Genomic DNA, 15,952 nt, shown 5'->3' with positions numbered 1-15,952 from the left:
TGCCTGGAAAGCTCCTGAAAAATAGAGAGTCTTTCCTCTCTGTGGGCGAGCATTAGAAAGAGGCAGACAGAGAGTTTGGCATGACATTGTGATGGAGGGGAGCGCAGGTCTATCTAAGCTCTTCCATCTGTGTTCCATCTTTTTACAGACCGTTTTCCTCTGAGCAGCCAACCATAGTTTCTCTGTAAGCCCCAGCACACACACACACACACAAACACACGCACATGCACAAGCTATTCGATTCTCCACGTCAAAGCCGTCCATAAAGGCTTGGTTGTGGCCTTGGCTTTGGAGGGAAAAAGATGGGATACATATCCCGAAAGGTTTTATATTTCTCAGCCACTCGACTCTGCTCGGCGCCATTCAGGCCGTGCTTGTTTTCTAAGCATTAGGATTAAAATCTCTCTCTCCCATGACAGCGCCAAGAAAAATCTAAAAAAGGAATCTAAGAATTTGAGATGTCTGCCTCCAGGGGCTGTTTGTGCTTCACCTCAAAAATACTGAGCCAATTTATGTTCGGTCCAACTTATTTCCATATATTGCCTGTTGAGCTTACATCCATTTATGGGAAATAAGGACAATGTTCTTACCTTGATGTTCAAATGCAGCTCAGAGCTGCAAAGTGAACGTTCATGATGGATCCTACTGGTATGAATATGCAGTGTATGTTTATGCAGATACGATTCCGTGAAACAACCAGAATTACAGAATACATTTACAGAATAGCCTATCAATGTGTAATCAAATGTAATGCATGCACACTGAATGAAATATGCATGACAAATTGGCTTTGGAGAATACAGAGCAGGCAGGTCCTCTGAACCTTTGCACAAGAGCTCATTGAAATTCCTTTCATTATGACTGTGGCACTACAGGGAAACAGAGGATGATAGGGACAGACAGAGAAAGATGAGTGTAATGATGTCTCATAACAGGGGCAGGAAAAACCTTGAATCACATATCATTCCAAAAAAACTATGCAATTTTACTTAAAAATGTCAAATAAAAATAAAACCCATGTAAGTTGAGCATTTAGTCACTTTATTTACAAATGTTCATGTTTTCCTCAATGCCATTCAGTAGGATATATATATTCTCCACATGGAAACCTGCTTCTGTGCACAATCCTCCATCTATCATGTGATAACTCCAGACAAGTGCTATCCAAGCAGACAGATTCTTTAAATATATATATTTGTTGAAAGACCTCTATTAATCTTAATTACTTCTCCCTGTTACAAATGAAAAGGCACATATGCTTGACAAGAACACCATCGTTGACAGAAAAAACAAAACAAAACATGTTAACACCACAAGATTCAGCAGAAAAACAAGCATGAAGATGAGGAGAAGATCCAACAACAGTGTTCTCTCTCAGTATCTCTAAAAAAAAATGTCTCAGTGAAGGTCGTAGAAAGCTGTGCCTGTGTAATCTTATAGTCAGTTTACCTCTTGACTAGTTTCATGGCTAAAACATTTAAAATCTCTGGTGCATGCAGAACCCTTACGCTTTATACAGCTGTAATACTTAATAAGATATAAACACGTTAAAGCAGATAACTTCTTTGCAAGCTTACCCTCTCAATCACACGCTGTAAAAACACAAACATGAGTCTCATCAATGAATCAAACGGCGGTTTCCTAGAGTCATAAAATTGAAGTGTTTCCAAACCAAGTTGTGCATGGCATCACTGTTTACTTTTATTGTTCATGGGTTGTTGTCACAAGTAGTCTCTTCATCAATCTGCTGGAGTACAGCCATATCACATAGAGGTTGGCTGGCCAGCTATGAGAAAACAAAAAAACAATGTTACACTTGAGGAACGACAAGAACGACACGTCCTAATACTGTACAGACTGATGGAGGACTTACTTTTGACTCGCATGTAACAGGAGTTACAGTAGAGTTGTTTGTTTCGTATTCTGACTTCAGCCCCAGCTTGCGATCCTCCCAGGTCAGACTTACAGTCGATACACTGAGGAAGTTCAAGGAAAGGTAAACGTTAAGGAGCTACTCAACTTGTTAAAAATACACTGAGGTGCACAGGCGGAGTGATGAGGAAAGACAGGACCAAAAGCCTTTGATCATACAGAGGGAGAAAATCAAGGAAGAAGAGAAGTGAAGGTCACAATACAAAGATGAGCAGGGAGGACGATTCAAAGGTACAATAGGGAAACCAAACTCAAGACCAAAGATACCAGGATCGACAATCGGAGTGAGGCGAAGGTAGAAGCAAAACAAAGTGAGGGGTTGATTGGTTTGACATTCAGGTTTTTGGCACAGACACACTTTGCTCAGCCACAGAGGAATCAGGACCTCGAGGTTCACCAGGAGTTGCCAGGTTAGTGAAGAGAGAAAAGAGGTGTCTGGAGTGATGTTGTTAGTTTTGAGGATCGGCTGAGTCGTGCTGCAGGTGTGCTCCGAGGCCGACGGGAGCCCAGCTCTCACCTTAAAACAGGTCAAATGATAACAGAGCCCAAGGGACTCGATGATCATGGCCGCTCCCTTCCCCAGCGGGATGTCACAGAACGTACAGATTTTCTTGCCACTGACTGACCTGGATTACAGAACGTACAGCTGTGATATGAGAGCTAAGCACAGATGCACGACGCAAGCATGAATGTTAACAACACAAACAGTGGTTAAACTGATACATAAATGATTTGTTTGCTTGGTTGTTTGCCTAATGAATGTTGATGTTTTGTTATGAATGTTAATTTCAGATGTGGGCCAAAGATGTCCACTGGTGAACTGGAACAGAAACTTGATTAAAACGTGTAGGTTTTAGTTATCAGATTGTCCAGTCGTCAAAAACAATGTCTTCAAAGGAACTAATTTATAAGTTCTGCTATTGCTACATAGTGAATGCTAACAGGTGTTTAATGATCAGTCTTAAAGTAAACAGCTATAGGCTACGAACGTTAGCTCTGTAGCAATAGCAAAACTCAGAAATAGCTGCTTTAAACTTGTTTTAATTGAACTTTTTTTGTGTGTTATATACTGTATTATGATATGCTTGAAAAACATACTGAGCAACACGATGATTCATAATATCACAAACATCAATGCTAAGATGTTGCCTCATGATGTACCTGTAAATCTGCAGTGAAGGGTGAATATATGGCACATAAAAGTTACCAAACAGCATATTATTGTACATTCAAAAAGTATTTAAATACCCTTTACCACCTCTGCCCGTCCACCACCAGTGTTACACTGCAAAAACTCAAATATCTTACCAAGAATATTTGTCTTATTTCTAGTCAAAATGTCATTTCTAGTCAAAACAAATCTCATTATACTTAAAATAAGACTCATCACATGAAAAGTAGCTTGTTTTTAGACACTTTTTACTTCTGGCAGATTTTTCTACTTATTTCAAATGAAAATTAGTTTGAAACAAGTGAAAATGATCTAAAAACAAGTACATTTTTAGGTGATGAGTCTTATTTTAAGTGGAAAGATTAGTTTTGACTAGAAATTAGACATTTGGACAAGAAATAAGACAGATATTCTTGGAAAGATTTTGAGTTTTTGCAGTGTACCATGTTTTTACTACCAAATACACCAGTTAACAGGTTAGAGTCAGCTTGTTGGGAACGTTATGCAAAGCAGCACTGTCGATGTTACCTGCTCCGCTGCTGAGAGGCCCCTCCATCAGACATGGGCTCTGGAGAGGTGGTGGGTGATGGAGAGGAGGTTGAAGGGGAGGGGCTGTGCCGGGCCCAGGGGGGTGGGGGCGTTGCTGACGCACCTCTGAGGGAACCCATCGAGTAGGAGGAGGGCAGGGTAGACGAAGCGGGCCGCTGCACCCCAGACCCACCACCACCGTGAGAGTAAGTGCTGCCAGAGAGGGCAGAGTGGGGCCGGGTGTAGTTTGGGACATAGGAGTTGGTTCTGGGTGTCCATGATGAGCGCCCCGAGTTGTAGGTGGAGTCCAAGTTGTCAAGAGACTCGCCTCTGCAAAGCCAACCCATGCCACACCCACGTTAGCTGGTTAGTAAAGACATTTAAACCATCTGGCTACCACTTTACCTGTGGCTGTTTTTAGTTTGAGTCAATTTTAACAAAACAAAGTCAGAGCGATAGCCAGAGTGCTAAATGTTTTCATTCTTAAGTTAACCACCACTGTCACATACTATACTATTTACATGCTGAGTGGACCGTACCTGCGCATGGGTGTTATGCCACTCTCATTGCTGGTGGCGGTGCTGGTGACGGAGCGCTGGCGAATCCAGCTGCCGTCCGTGAGGAGCGGAGTTTTCTTCTTCATCTCGTTCAGGATTTGCTGCCTCTCCACCTCAGCGTGCGTCACGGGCTGCTGACCTGCTCCACCGCCCGTCACTGCACCCAGAGAGGAGAGATAAACCAAACAGTTATGCTTGAAAAAAAGTTCCCTGGAAGGAAAAAAAAAACAGGCGACGGGCAGAGAAATCAGGATGGAAAGAGGGAGATTGTGATGGTGTTGATATGTTTTCCAAGTTTTATTATGAATAAATCTGTTGGCGCCTTTGATTAATTGATGAATGAATGTGTGATTACTTGTACCTATTTATCATTACATGATTGAAACCTTAATGTTATTTCTGTGAAGAGTGAAGGTCAGTCTGTATTATGTATTTTTTCCCCTGTATATATAGGATGTTGGTGAGAATAATATTTGTATCTGATTTTTTTCTACTATTACTATAGCCTATATTACTACATATGTTCTACTGCGGTCCAAAATGGATTATGTTTGAATGTGTCAAACTCTAAGTTTTTCTCCCTGTCTTTAATGATGTCACTTCCTCAGACAACCACACACACCTGTGATCAGTTAATTGCATGAGTGTGCTTAGTTTTTAAAAGGAAGTCACACAACAGAAGTAAAATACTGGGTCCTGATGAAGGTCAATAGACCGAAACGTTGACGAAATGACTAAATAAAAGAGCTTCAAGTGAGTGCGGGAGCAAGTGTTGATTTTTTATGGCGCCTTTGATTAAAGCAGATATCAGTGGAATGTTTTTGTTAATATAAGTCCTAAATAGTCCTATTTTCCATCAGCAATCACTTACATGAAGTATTTCAGCCTAAACACGAGTCTCTCCGTCACTCTGCTCTGCTGTAACCCGAGGAGAAAATTTTCCTTGTGGGATACAAGTGTTATCCAATGAGGAGAGAGAACGGCATGAAGGGCTGTGTGTGCAGCCAAGGGATGCGCGTGAATGTGGTGACGTAGCACGAGGACCAATTGATGCCTGACAAGGGCGGGGGCTGCTAACTCATGGTGCGTTCAAAGAAACTCGTACTTTGTGTTTTTCCTTCCTGTGAAGTGGTACCAGTTCGATCTGGTACGAGTTCACGGGTCGGAAGTTACGAGTGGCCGTTATAGGGAACTTTCACAGACAACAGGATGGTAAAAACACGAGCTACGGGTTACCTGGAACGCTACCAAGTCGTAGTTGTGACTTGAAGCTGTAACTTACGGTTTCAAAAGCCTGCCTTGAACGCAGCATTAGCCGAAACGGCCGTGAAGCTGATATCTGCTTTAAACAATTCTTTTTAAACGCAGTTACATCACGGCATAGAAAATGCATTGCATATTCAGAGAAATCATACAGCAATGTAATTTTCTGGCAGGCAAACATGGATTTGATGTGATGTCAAACTGATTTATGGGGTCATTAAGGAGATCAAAATAAGAGCTGACTGATTGGCTTTGAGATTAAAACTTTGAGGCGGGGCTTTGCGGGCCGAGCCCACCTCTCTCTGGCTCTCTGTATCTCATCACACTGAGGATCTCTCTCCTCTCCATCTCCAGCTCTGACGCAGCCCTCTCACGCCGAGCCTGCTTGTCTTGACTCCTCAGCTGCTCTTCCAGCAGCCGCTGAGCCATACCTCCCGGCTGCATATAAAAACCTACAGCAGGGTACCACCCACATATATGTTCAACAACATGTGTACGCAGCCATTTATAAAACAGTCAATAGGAAGAGAAACACAAGCCTAAGTCGAAAGGACTTCAGGTACATAAAGAAAACTCACCTTTCTTCTGTGGTTTTTCCTCTTCATCAAGCTGGGGGGATGATTTGGATTTTGCCCTGTGAGACAAAAGAAAATGCATATAATCAAAAAATTAATACATTAATTGCATTTTAGATTTTAGAAACTTGTGTTTATACATTTATATTAGTCTAAATGTATAAAAACAAGCTAAATACCAAGGGAGGACCATTAGTAAGAGCAGTTTTTACTCACATAACCTCAATAATAAAGAATTTCTGACTTAAACTGTGTCTTAAACAGTCTGATGAAGAGCTATGAGCTCGAAACGTTACTATTGATGTGCTAATAAATCTGCACATAAGGGAGCGGTCTCCTCTTTTTGCTTTTCCTGTCCACATTTTTGAGGGGAGCACCTATTGAACTGGATGTGCGCGACCGTGTCTACTCTTTGACTTAAACTGTGTGCCTTGATTATTTGACAGCCCGTTCCTTTTCTTGTAAACAGCAACAAGCAATTTGATGTCAAATATCACAATGAAAACCCCTTTTTAATGCTTACTATATAGAAGAACTGCTGATTGCAGGCCAATCACAAGCAGTTCCAATCTCAGCTGGAGACCTAACCCTCCTCCAATTTCATGACCTTACTGTAGACTTTCTTTGGAATGATTGTGCTATGTGCTATGATGTGTTCAGCAAGAGCGCCCGGACGCGGCAACTATTCAGTAAAGTCGTGACGCTGGGAAAGAAAAACACGACTTACTGCTTCAAAGACATTCATAATGTGAAATTATGCATCTACTGTAATGCCATCCCGTGTTAGTATTTTTAGGTTGCAATGACACATAAGTGATGAATTCTTCGTGTTTGTTCAAATCTGGCGTTGATGTTTTGGCAGGAGTGTACGTTTGTGTTAGCTGCTTTGGCAGGGTCGGTAATCGGTGAGATTCAGTCAAGAACAAACTGTGTTGCCAAGATATAATTCCTGGTGCAGAGAATCATGTTAAGAATTCAGAAGAGGTGAACTCGGGGCTGAAAATGTGTAGAAGCTGATGTGAAAGCAACATTCATCAAGACAGCAGGTGACACTTCACTTGACCCCTGTATTTAGCATTTAGAGGCTGCAGGCAGCATACAAACATCTAACTATAGCTTTATAACACAAGCACATACAGGAACATTTGAAGTGTTATTAATGTACAACGTTTGTCAGCTAATATAATTACTCATAGGGATAATTAACCTACTGTGTTTTTTTTAATATTGCCATTCATTTCTCTATCAATGTACTGTAGCAGCCACAACTATACACCAGTTACTACTTGTTCATGTGTTGTACTGCTGATAAATGCTGATTTTGGGACCTGCAATAAAGTGTCGCCAGTATGACTTATTCGTGTCATTTCATGCTGAAATACTGTTATATGAGACAGTCATTCTCAGACATTGTTATTATGTATTACTGCTTATCGAAGCAGGCTGTGAAGCAACTATGGATCACATAAAAATATGTAATGTAAGAGCAGGTTGTTGCCACTGACTCATCAGTTCAATGTAAGAAGAAGCAATATCTTTGAGAGTCTGGCTGCAGGAGCAGTTCGATGAATACACTCTCCTGTACTGACCTGTCTGTATAGGACAGTGAAGGCTGGACATGGGAGGCACCAGCCCTTTGGTGAGAGTCAGCGTGCAGAGGGAGATGGGTTACAGTGCAGGGTTGGACAACAAAGCACACACAAACTGATTAGTTGCAGTTATGTTAATGCACAGACGGAAAAGCAGTGATGTTAGACATGTGAGTGGGTTATTATTTATCAGCAGGATGGACAAACAGAGAAGGACAAAGTAAAGTGAAGTGTGCAGGCGGAGCAGTGTCTCTACTGACCACTGCCTCTGCTGCTGCTGCTGCTCTAAGGCTCTCTCCCGCTCTCGGCGCTGTTGCTCTGCAGCTTCCTGCTGCCTCCTCTCCTCCTCTTTCCTCCTCTGCCATTTCAGCTCTTCCTCCTCCCTCCTCCTCCTCTCCTCCTCCTCCTGCCTCTCTCTCCTCTCCCTCTCCTCCTGGAGACGCTGCAGCTCGCGTTCCTCCTCCTCCCTCCTCCTCCTCTCCTCTGCCTGCCGCTGGCGCTCCAGCTCCTCCTTCCTCTTTCTCTCTTCCTCCTCCCAGGGAGTGGAAGTGGGCTGACTGACTGGAGACAGGGGTGAGTGCGGGCTGCTGCTGTGGCTGTTCACCTCCGGGCTCCCAGGCTGCCAGACGGACCAAAGAACAGAAAGGAGGAAGCGTTAAAAACACATGATAGCATTAACTAAGTAGACACCAATTAACCCTCAGGAGGAACTGCAACAAAGATGAAGTAACTCTTGTCATTCCCTGTGGTGAAAAACCAGCCAGTGTTTTGAAATTCCCAAGGGGAGGTTTTGTGTAACAAAAGCTGAAAAGACTTTACTGAAAGGATAGAGACACATGTTGCATGTCTTGTATCACCCACATGACTGGACATTGTTCCGCTATCGCTTTTACTCACTTATATGAGAACCTGTTATATTAAAAAGCCAGAAAAACCACAGGCTGCTTGTGTAATTGCTTCAAAATTATAGCAATTTTCATCAACAACACTATCAAAGCTCTTTGAATACATTTATATATTTTAATCCTGTGAGTCAGAACTTATTGCCACCTTTTAATGCTCTCTAACTTGTTACCTCTCCAATATCCTGCTGAGCCTTCAGCCACTCCTCCTGCAGCTTCTCCTGGTCACGCTTATATTTCTCCTGCGTGGAAATGAAATAGAACGAGAGGTCAGCGGTCATCCCATTTTATTGACAAGCTGAAAAGCACCATTCACACCAGACGTGGGAACGGAGGAAGGGAAAGTGCTGTTTTTTTTTTTTACAGGATGATAAGCCACTGAAGATGAAGCAAGCAAACATGTAAACAGACCATTTTGGTGGGTGTTTTCAAAAGTGCCTGAAAACATGTTTTTTGTATTGTCCCCGTGCACAACAACACAGCTCTGCTGGCAGAGTCTACTGCAGATTATACACTGATTATTCATGACTATGACACACAACCCTCCCACCAAACACCTGAAGTATCCCTTTAAGATTCACATGTCACTGCAGCAACACAGCTCCACAATGTTTTTCAGACAAAAGGTTGTGCCTCTGTAACTTCAATATCAGTGACAGCATCATTATCTCTTACAGTCATTCTGCGTTTTTGGTTATCAAATTCGGTTTTGAGTCATATATCAAATAAGACAACATCATTCATGACTGTAATATTAAGGGTTTAAATAAAGTAACAGTTTTATTTGAATTATATTATTTTCAGGCTTTTCAGTTTATGGTTAAGTTTTGATACCAAAATGAAAATAGATGTAAATAGATGGTAATTATATTATTATACTGTGCCACGGCGCAGCATGAGGCCGGGGTAATAACATAAAGAATACAGTGACTTTGTAGCTGTATTATTTTCAGATAATTCCAAGCTCACCTACATGTTACCTAACCATCCTGAAAGTTGATAAACCTAGAGAAGCTCGCCCTGGGCAGGAAGTCTCCCTGGCACATCATGAAATCAGGCCGTTTATCCAACAGGGAATAAAGACTGGAGGAGTAACAAGGCTTCCCGGCTACACCAGCGCTTTGCCTGGACACCTTTGATCTCCGTCCAAAAATAGACCCTCAAGAAACATGTTTTGACAGGATCTACTACATTTACGTTGGATACTGGACAAATACTTTACTTTCTGCTGCCTTAGCGTCATCTAAAGTTTTCTGTGTTGAGCCTATTAGGGATTGATTCTTTGGATGTGAGCTCTGTGCCGCTGAGGGAACGCAGAGCAGATTTCCAGATGGGTATTTCAGATCACGTGGGTTGGAAAGTTGCTTCGTTAAGCATTATAAGTTTTTATGAGTGGATGACATTTCCAATTAACTAGGTACATCTATCTAAACCAACTGCAGTCTAGTACAATAATTATAAAACTTATTTTTGTCAGAGAGATGCTGAGTCAGCTGGTCATTTTGGGGGTTGTAACTGTACCGTGTTATTATGACTGGTCTTTCTTTCATTTTGTTCACACTGGTTATCAGTGAGTGCAGAATAAATATCAAAATATTGTGCACATTCTTTACAAATTAATAAATGGTCCTCGTCTCAGAGTCAGACTCAGAAAACACGGTGACGTGCTATAAATAATACATGGTATAAAAACATAGCTATTAAACTTATATCAGACTTTTATTCAACAACCTTATTATTACTTCAGTGCATTCAGTTTTTCTGTATTCTGTCATTGAGTCTCCTTGTTGAATTGTTTAGTGTCTTTTTTGCTTTATTTATGACTTGATAACAGTTTTTGCTTTGATGCTGTAAGTCTGGTTTAAAAAAATACAATTTAAGAGCAGCAGAAACAACAGAGACATCACCACTTATTAATATTTCCAACAAGCCTGTGCATATTTTCATTTGTCCAGATAGTATCTCAAAGGAAATTTTAAATTGAAAGCAACTGGACAAATAGCCTCGACAAATATCCTAGACAAATAACCAAGTCCAGTTGCTTTCGATTTAAAATTTCCTTTGATAATTTTTCCAACAAAAACAGAACATTAAAACCTTTTAAACTGGGAGTACCTAATAAATTGGGAACTGAGTTTTGTGACAGAAGTTTGCCTGTATGTACCTGTAGGAGGCGCTCCTGTTCCTTCTGCCACTTTTCTTGTCTCTTGCGCTCCTCCTCTGGATCCCAAGACCAGCGGCTGGAGGAAGGAGCGATTGAAGGAACAGGTATCTGAAGACAAAGCAGACAAGTCAGTTGGCAGCACCTACAGTAGTATTGATTACCTGTAACTTTTCTAACACCTCCACCTGCTTCTGATTCTGATGTTGATTTTTAAAGTGTGAAACTGCAAATATACATTAATTAATTCATTCTGGGAGTAACTCTCAGTAGCACTTTATAATAACTACACACTATTCAACACTAGCAAAGCAATATGAAATCCTTAATTCATCATTTAAGAGACATTCATTATACTTTTATATGAATAAGTATGTAATAAAACACAGTTATACATGTTGAACTCTTGCATAGGTTCATCTATAATGTGTTTAATGATTGTATATTGAGGAGATGTCACTGGTTCATGTTTGAGTGTATTAATAGATGTTTTATTATGGATTGTCTTATTCATCAAAAATGAATGAGTTAAACATTTATAACTGTGTTTATGTATTAAATACTGATAAGTTCAAATGTAGGAAGAATATTCTATAAATGATGAATCAAGAATTTAATAATGCTGTTTTATAGTGTTTAGCTACAACAAAACTCTTTGTATTTGTTATATAATACAACTGCATCACAGCAGCCATTTGGTTTTGCAAAGTCACGTCAATTTTAAAGCCAAAAAATCACATATTTATCTCAGTGGGCTTTACGACTTCTACAACACAGAACGCCCTCTATCCTCAGACCCCTGAGTATTTTATTTATCCGTTTTCAAAAATTCATTACAAGGAAGGCTCCCTGCAATCACACAGGAGTAATTGGGAGACTAAAGGCTTAAGAAGCAGAGTGAACCTGCCTCTGAAGTGAACCATGTGAGGTGTTTAATAATTGATCTGAGCTTTGTTCTAACTGTGGGCATCTGCTTTAAAAGACGCTAGAAGAGCAAACACACAGTGCACTGATTATAGTGTATACTCACATCTGGCATTGCAAACTCTGATCCTCCTTGAAAAGAAAGAAAACCATCCAGTCAATACTTTACACACGCACAGGCAGAACATTGAAACAAAATGCTGATCTACGAGTGAACCCTGAGGCCGTGCGTCAGATCAACACAGAGTATATCAAAAAGCTTATTAAAATATCAACTTGCATTTTAAGTTGAGTATCAATTCATCATGAAAAAAGACATTCAAGAGCCACAGTAATTGATATTTTCAACAAGCCTCCAGCAACAACAGTCACATTGATTCTCTCAATTCAACATCACCCACTTGTTGACATTTACATTGGATGCCAGCCTGATAGTTCTGAATCAGAAAATCAATAAACTGATTGTGAGGACAAACACATTGAAAGAAAAAACGCATGCATCAGCATATCATCATGCATAAGAGGCACAACAGAACGGCGTAGCCAGTCTGTAAAAGTCTAACAGCCACTTCAACGCAAACATGCCAAGAAAGCAACAGGAACACTTTAAACTTCATGCACAGCAAAGTGAAAAGTGTAACCATGTGTTAAGTCTGGACGCCACTCAGAAAAAACACCACAAAATACAACAGGATTTTAAAGATTTGTATTTGTGGTTGGTACACTGGCACCGAGTCTGACATCCTGTGCAGCCTTTGGACCTGGTTATGTTCCTTTTAAACACTATTTTTCATATTCACTTTTAAGTTTTCTTACTTTTCATCCCTCCTTTTTATGTTGAAATACATCCAACCAAGCTCGTTTGGTTTGGTTGGAGGTTTTCATGGAGGCAGAAGTTAAAGCACTAGACTGATTTGGTTTGAACAGCATGTCAGACTGTACCAAGTGTAAGGTGAGGAGGTCACTGCACACTCAACCCCGTTTACCACAGAGGTAGACCAGCGCACTGACACTGGACCCTGAGCCGCCTGAAGGAGGGAAGGGGCACAGCACAAGGGTTAAGATTTGGCACCAGACACGACTGGTCAAAGGGAAAAGGCCCCACAAAGGAACCTATTTCTATCATCCAGACATGGTAATCAATTGGTAATAGGTTCCTTATGCACTGAAGATGAGGATGCGGCTGATAAAAAAACAAAAAACAATAAACAAAAAACAGACATGCATACATCCCTTTGGAAATCTGGGAAATTCGGCGACACATAAGCACAGAGGACCAAGCCAACAGATTACAGAGAAATCATAGTTATCAATATGGAAATCACGCCCCTCTACGGCCAGTGCTTCTTTTCTTCTTTTTTTTTTTACCTTGTTCAAAAAACTCTGACCTCCGTTTTAAGTTTTTCATAGAAAGGGGTTCTGACTCTACATGGGAAATGGAGAACAACATAGAGTGAGGCACATTAGAGGAGATAAACAGGTTTAACCAGGGCTGATACAACCTTCTACGTATAATAGATCAATTACACAAACAAAGATGTATCAATCTTGTTTTGCCGATATAAATTTCCATTAATACATTTTCAAAAAGTCATTTTCCCACAGCGTTCAACAAGCTCGCACTCCCCACTGGTGTGGTATTTTGTATCCAGAACAGAAATAGTCATCAGGATCAATTTCATAACCTTTCTGATTGTGTGCTCTGTGCGTTTACCTTTGTTCCTCATGGTCACCGGCGCCTCACGGAAACTTCCATTAACTCCGTTTGAAGCCACATCCTACAGGGCGACATGGCAGGGTGTCCACTCATTAGAAAAAAAAAAAAAAAAAGCCCCGGACTGGGAACAATGCAGGGATAAAAGCTGATCAAACCTGAGTCAACCTGAGCAGTTATGGGTCACTTACAATGACTGGCTTGGCGGGGGCCTCTTTCGTGGAAATGTGCGAGGTGAAATCCAGGCTCTTGTTTGCAGTGGTTGGATCAGGGGAACCTAGAAGTACCGGATGATCCATACTGGTCAGATTGATGGTCTTATGGCCTTTTTTTGGCAGGGAAGGTTGATCTCTGTCCCACGCTGCACGCAGACAATGCAGTGGCAAAAAATAGGATGTGTATATTGTATGTATGCACATAAAACCACATGAGTTTGTGCATTTTTAGTTTTTATGTCAAAGTAGTTCTCGACATGTGAAATCCAACAGACATAGTTGTGATGCCTATTTGCATAAAGAACACTAATAAGCAGCGGGACAAGGTTGCCATTATGGTGTTGTTATAGAGAGCAGCAGGGGGTGACAGAGAACCCACCTTCCCCAGCCATGCAGCCTATTAAAGCTTTTAAAAACCCACACAGTGTTTCTGACTCCCAACTCCCAACTCCCAACTCCCAACCACTGGACCTCGCTACACTACTTTAACCAGTACTGTGTGTGTTAGTGCAGGTGAGACACTCTGGGTGGTTTTTTACTTTTATAAGGTGAGACTGACGTAGTTGGAACAAAGTAAGCCAGTTACACTAACACTGGGAAAACAGCGCACTCATAGGACCATGGCACCTGAACCGGGTTAATTCTCCACAAGGAAAACACCACATGGAGATACACAGAAAGAGTGAGAGGAACGCTTAAGGGACAGAAAAGGCAGTAAAAAGGATAAATACAAAGACAAAAGAAAATAAATATGGAAAAACAGGACAAGAAAAACACACACAAGGAAAGAAAACTATAGAAATGTAGAAAAAGAACAAAGGTCGGCACAATAATACTCCACCCTTATCAGATGCAAAAAGGGAAAAAAAACTGGTCCTAACAGGTCCTTCACCATTTAGCTGTCATGAGATCATTCATGGATCATTTCACAATAGTTTACGGACCAATTTAAGGTGTCAAAAGTGTTTAGCGACGCAAGCAGCGTAAGCAGTACTGTCACTCCGGGAATGCAACCTTTAAAGTGGTTTAATTCAGTCTCACACAAACACAAAAGAAACACACGCACACACTCAGATGCACAGTGTTCAGATGACTCACTGTTCTTGCCATGACGGCGAACATCCATGACCAGGCTCCCCTCCTGCAGAGCCTCCTCCATGGAGGACTTCCAGTCCAAGTAGCTCATCTCTGCCACCTGCTGGCCGTTGACTGTCAGCACCTCGTCTCCGGCCTGGAGCTGACACATCTCAGCGGCGCTGCCTGCACCAGACACAGAGAGGAGAGGGGGTCAGCAGCAGGAAACAGGCCTAGTTCTACTACTACTACTACTACTACTACTTGAGAAACACTGCACAATATACTGTTGTTTTAGGGATAAAACACTGAGACATGATGGGACACAGTGCTCGTCAAACATCAAGAAAAACCTTCCCATGGTTTTAGGTTTGTGGCCTCACATGTCTACAGTGACTATATTACAGTAACATGTGAACAATTTTGAAGTATATTTAAAGTTTAACAAAAGCAATACACATTTTTGATGTGAAAATGTACACACATAGTGTTCAGTTTCGTGTGACAGATGCTCAACAAAACCACTTTAAGCATCTTCTATCTTTACTCATCACCTCCTCCAAGAGAAGCCAGAACATCTATTACACGTTACCTTGTATCTTATTACGGTATTCATATTTCTTTTTTTATAATTATACTTTTTGCTGCACCATTTAATGTGTGATACTTTTGTTATCAACATTTTATCTCATCCGTTGATCTGCATGGCTAGTTTGTGCAAAGTATTAGTTTGTATGTGTTCTCAATGTCGCATACACAGTCTGTACTGCGCTGAGGAGGTGGGGGTTCTCAGTAGATAGAGAGGCTCAGACCCAGCAGATCTGACCCAAATAGGTGCTGTCCTACATAGGTCTGGCATTGCCACTGAAATGGACTGGAAAACCTGCTGACAACTAACCAGCAGAGTCTGGCTATGCTGTAAAATGTTAACACTTCCCAGTATTATTCCTGTATTTGTAGCCAGGCTCTGTTCGACATTTCCTATTTGATCTTCTAACACTAGGTTCAACCACTGGATATCCTGGTGTACACATTACATTGGCAGGTGAATGAAGCGTTCTCTGTTTCAGAGCCTTCCCTCTCACATGTCTTTGTACAGTAGGTACCTGGCTGGATGGATGTGACGCGTGCTCCAGTTGAGTCCCAGTTTGCCTGGAAACCAAAGTCTCTGCTGCTGTTGGGCTTCTGGTTCAAGTTGATCCTCATGTCACAGTAGTTCTCCTTTTAAAAAAACAAAACACCAGCACAGGTGAGTATAGGGACGAACACCATGATACAACCATTGAACAGTTACTGTCAGTGCGACATCCCTGGTCCTGACTTTCTTATCTGTGTTGGATGTGTGTC

The 15,952-nt window shown here is 41.3% G+C and overlaps 1 protein-coding gene across 4 annotated transcripts in view; it reads right to left on the bottom strand.

The window, feature by feature from the left end:
• Positions 1 to 1,029: 1,029 nt before the first annotated feature.
• lmo7a (LIM domain 7a) overlaps positions 1,030 to 15,952 on the bottom strand; it is a 50,379-nt gene continuing 35,456 nt past the window's right edge. For 2 of the 4 annotated variants that reach the window (XM_083997298.1, XM_083997297.1), the window contains 16 exons: positions 15,712 to 15,826; positions 14,630 to 14,791; positions 13,508 to 13,677; positions 13,317 to 13,380; positions 12,971 to 13,027; positions 11,709 to 11,734; positions 10,682 to 10,789; positions 8,691 to 8,759; positions 7,876 to 8,234; positions 6,030 to 6,085; positions 5,748 to 5,903; positions 4,171 to 4,345; positions 3,632 to 3,961; positions 2,450 to 2,558; positions 1,874 to 1,976; positions 1,030 to 1,786 (listed from right to left, as the gene is read on the bottom strand). In XM_083997298.1, the coding sequence (XP_083853424.1) occupies positions 1,764 to 1,786; positions 1,874 to 1,976; positions 2,450 to 2,558; positions 3,632 to 3,961; positions 4,171 to 4,345; positions 5,748 to 5,903; positions 6,030 to 6,085; positions 7,876 to 8,234; positions 8,691 to 8,759; positions 10,682 to 10,789; positions 11,709 to 11,734; positions 12,971 to 13,027; positions 13,317 to 13,380; positions 13,508 to 13,677; positions 14,630 to 14,791; positions 15,712 to 15,826 (2,082 nt within the window). In that variant the 3' untranslated portion in view covers positions 1,030 to 1,763. The remainder of the gene's footprint in view (positions 1,787 to 1,873; positions 1,977 to 2,449; positions 2,559 to 3,631; positions 3,962 to 4,170; positions 4,346 to 5,747; positions 5,904 to 6,029; positions 6,086 to 7,875; positions 8,235 to 8,690; positions 8,760 to 10,681; positions 10,790 to 11,708; positions 11,735 to 12,970; positions 13,028 to 13,316; positions 13,381 to 13,507; positions 13,678 to 14,629; positions 14,792 to 15,711; positions 15,827 to 15,952) is intronic. The other 2 variants (XM_083997299.1, XM_083997300.1) reach the window with 2 other exon arrangements.

The sequence above is a fragment of the Trachurus trachurus genome, assembly GCF_905171665.1.
Source record: "Trachurus trachurus genome assembly, chromosome: 21".
Classification (NCBI taxonomy): domain Eukaryota; kingdom Metazoa; phylum Chordata; class Actinopteri; order Carangiformes; family Carangidae; genus Trachurus; species Trachurus trachurus.
Note: the sequence above shows the minus strand (reverse complement) of the source record. Positions and strands in the feature narration are given on the sequence as shown.